This window comes from Anneissia japonica, unplaced genomic scaffold (assembly GCF_011630105.1).
Source record: "Anneissia japonica isolate Jap-2015-1 unplaced genomic scaffold, ASM1163010v1 scaffold39208_len1902_cov98, whole genome shotgun sequence".
Lineage (NCBI taxonomy): Eukaryota > Metazoa > Echinodermata > Crinoidea > Comatulida > Comatulidae > Anneissia > Anneissia japonica.
Genome location: NW_022683783.1, coordinates 445 through 1910, shown reverse-complemented (window position 1 = coordinate 1910; position 1466 = coordinate 445). Strand labels below are relative to the sequence as shown.

The following is a 1466-nucleotide window of genomic DNA, read 5'->3' as shown; positions in this document are numbered from 1 at the left end:
GACTTCAAGCACGAGCGCCGCGATCGAGAGCTTATGGCATCCCGAAGCAAGGCGTCCAACGAACCAAAGATCAGGTCCATCATCAAGCAGCTCCAGCAACTGCTGCGGAGAGGATACGACGACGTGGAGGTGGACGGCGTCGGAGGCGGAAACGACGGAGATAGCAGCAGCGACGAAGAAGATCGCGGTGTGTGTGCTGCTCGTCCGACGAACGGCATTTTCGATCGGTCGATCCCCCTCACTCGGTCGACGTCGAACTGCTCGCCGCGTGCGACAAGCTGCTGGCGCAGCACGGAGAAATGTGTTTTGAAAAGCCAATAAAAGAGGAAACAAAAACAAAATTGTTATTAGTTTCGCTTTTTTTTTTCTTTTCTACCTAACATCTATCAGTGGAAAACGAATAAGAAAACAACTATGGACATGTACGACTTCTCGGGCCACTTAATGGACGGTGCTTTCGGAAGCGTTTACTCGGCGATCAGAAGAGCCGACGGACTGCCGGTCGCCGTGAAGGTAGTGAGAAACTCCTCGGCGTCCTACCTGACGAACGAATCGGGCGAAACGATATTGGCGGAGGCGCACTTCCTCTGGGTGGTCTCGGGGATCGAGGGTTGCATCGGATTCGTGGACGTTCACCAGGTCGGAGACCGCCATTTACTCGTGATGGAACGGCCGCTTCGGAGCTCCGACCTATTTCAAGTTCTGGAGAAAGTCGGCAATATCCCGAAGGAGAGATGCAGATGCTTCTTTCGGCAAATCGTGGACGCCTGCGTCGGTTGCTTGAAACGAAACGTAGTTCACGGAGACCTGAAGATGGAGAACGTGATCGTCGATCTGGACACGGACAGGATCGGTTTTCGGTTTCGCCAAATTCGTCGACGACCAACCGATCGCCAGCGCTTTCGGAACCACCGATCATTACCTTCCTCCGGAGATGCTGAAACATCGATTCATGTATTCCGTTCCGGCGATGATCTGGTCGCTCGGAATCATGCTGTTCGAAATGATCACCGGAGAATAAGTAGAACGCGGCCGTCGACCGTACTTGCAGATAATCGACGACGCGGAGCTACTTTCGCTCCTCGATCGAATGCTGGCGGTCGACTGGAGGAAGAGGCCGTCGCTGAAACAAGTGTCGGATCATCCATGGACGAATAAACTGACCGCGAATGGGGAATATGTTCAATAGAAGACGAGATGTACAGACGGATGCACAACAACGATATTCGCTTGCAATTTCACGTTCCAGGGTCGGAGGGAGACGGCTTCGTTCGACCGACGTGGCGCAGAGATCGACCGCACCACCCCGTCATGGTAAAGGAGATTTTGAGGCCTTGCCCCACGTCAAGATGGAAGGGTGCGCAGCTGCCCGAGGAAGCGGTGTTCATGGAGATGGCGAAGGGAGTACCCGGTTGCGCGAACTTGGAAGCCGTTTCGAACGACGACCGATCTTACCTTCTGGCCGT

The 1466-nt window shown here is 54.2% G+C and overlaps 1 protein-coding gene across 1 annotated transcript; it reads left to right on the top strand.

The window, feature by feature from the left end:
- The first annotated feature begins 414 nt into the window (after window positions 1-414).
- LOC117101199 (serine/threonine-protein kinase pim-3-like) lies at window positions 415-1189 on the top strand. The gene is made up of 2 exons (XM_033241110.1): window positions 415-954; window positions 1052-1189. Exons 1-2 carry the CDS (start codon window positions 415-417, stop codon window positions 1187-1189), a joined length of 678 nt encoding a protein of 225 aa, XP_033097001.1.
- The last annotated feature ends 277 nt before the right edge of the window (window positions 1190-1466 follow it).

Coding starts and splice junctions, on each gene's coding strand:
- LOC117101199 (XM_033241110.1), top strand. CDS start 415: ATGGACATGTACGACTTCTCGGGCCACTTAATGGACGGTGCTTTCGGA. Junction 955..1,051: donor ATGCTGAAACATCGATTCAT/GTATTCCGTTCC, acceptor CCGTACTTGCAG/ATAATCGACGACGCGGAGCT.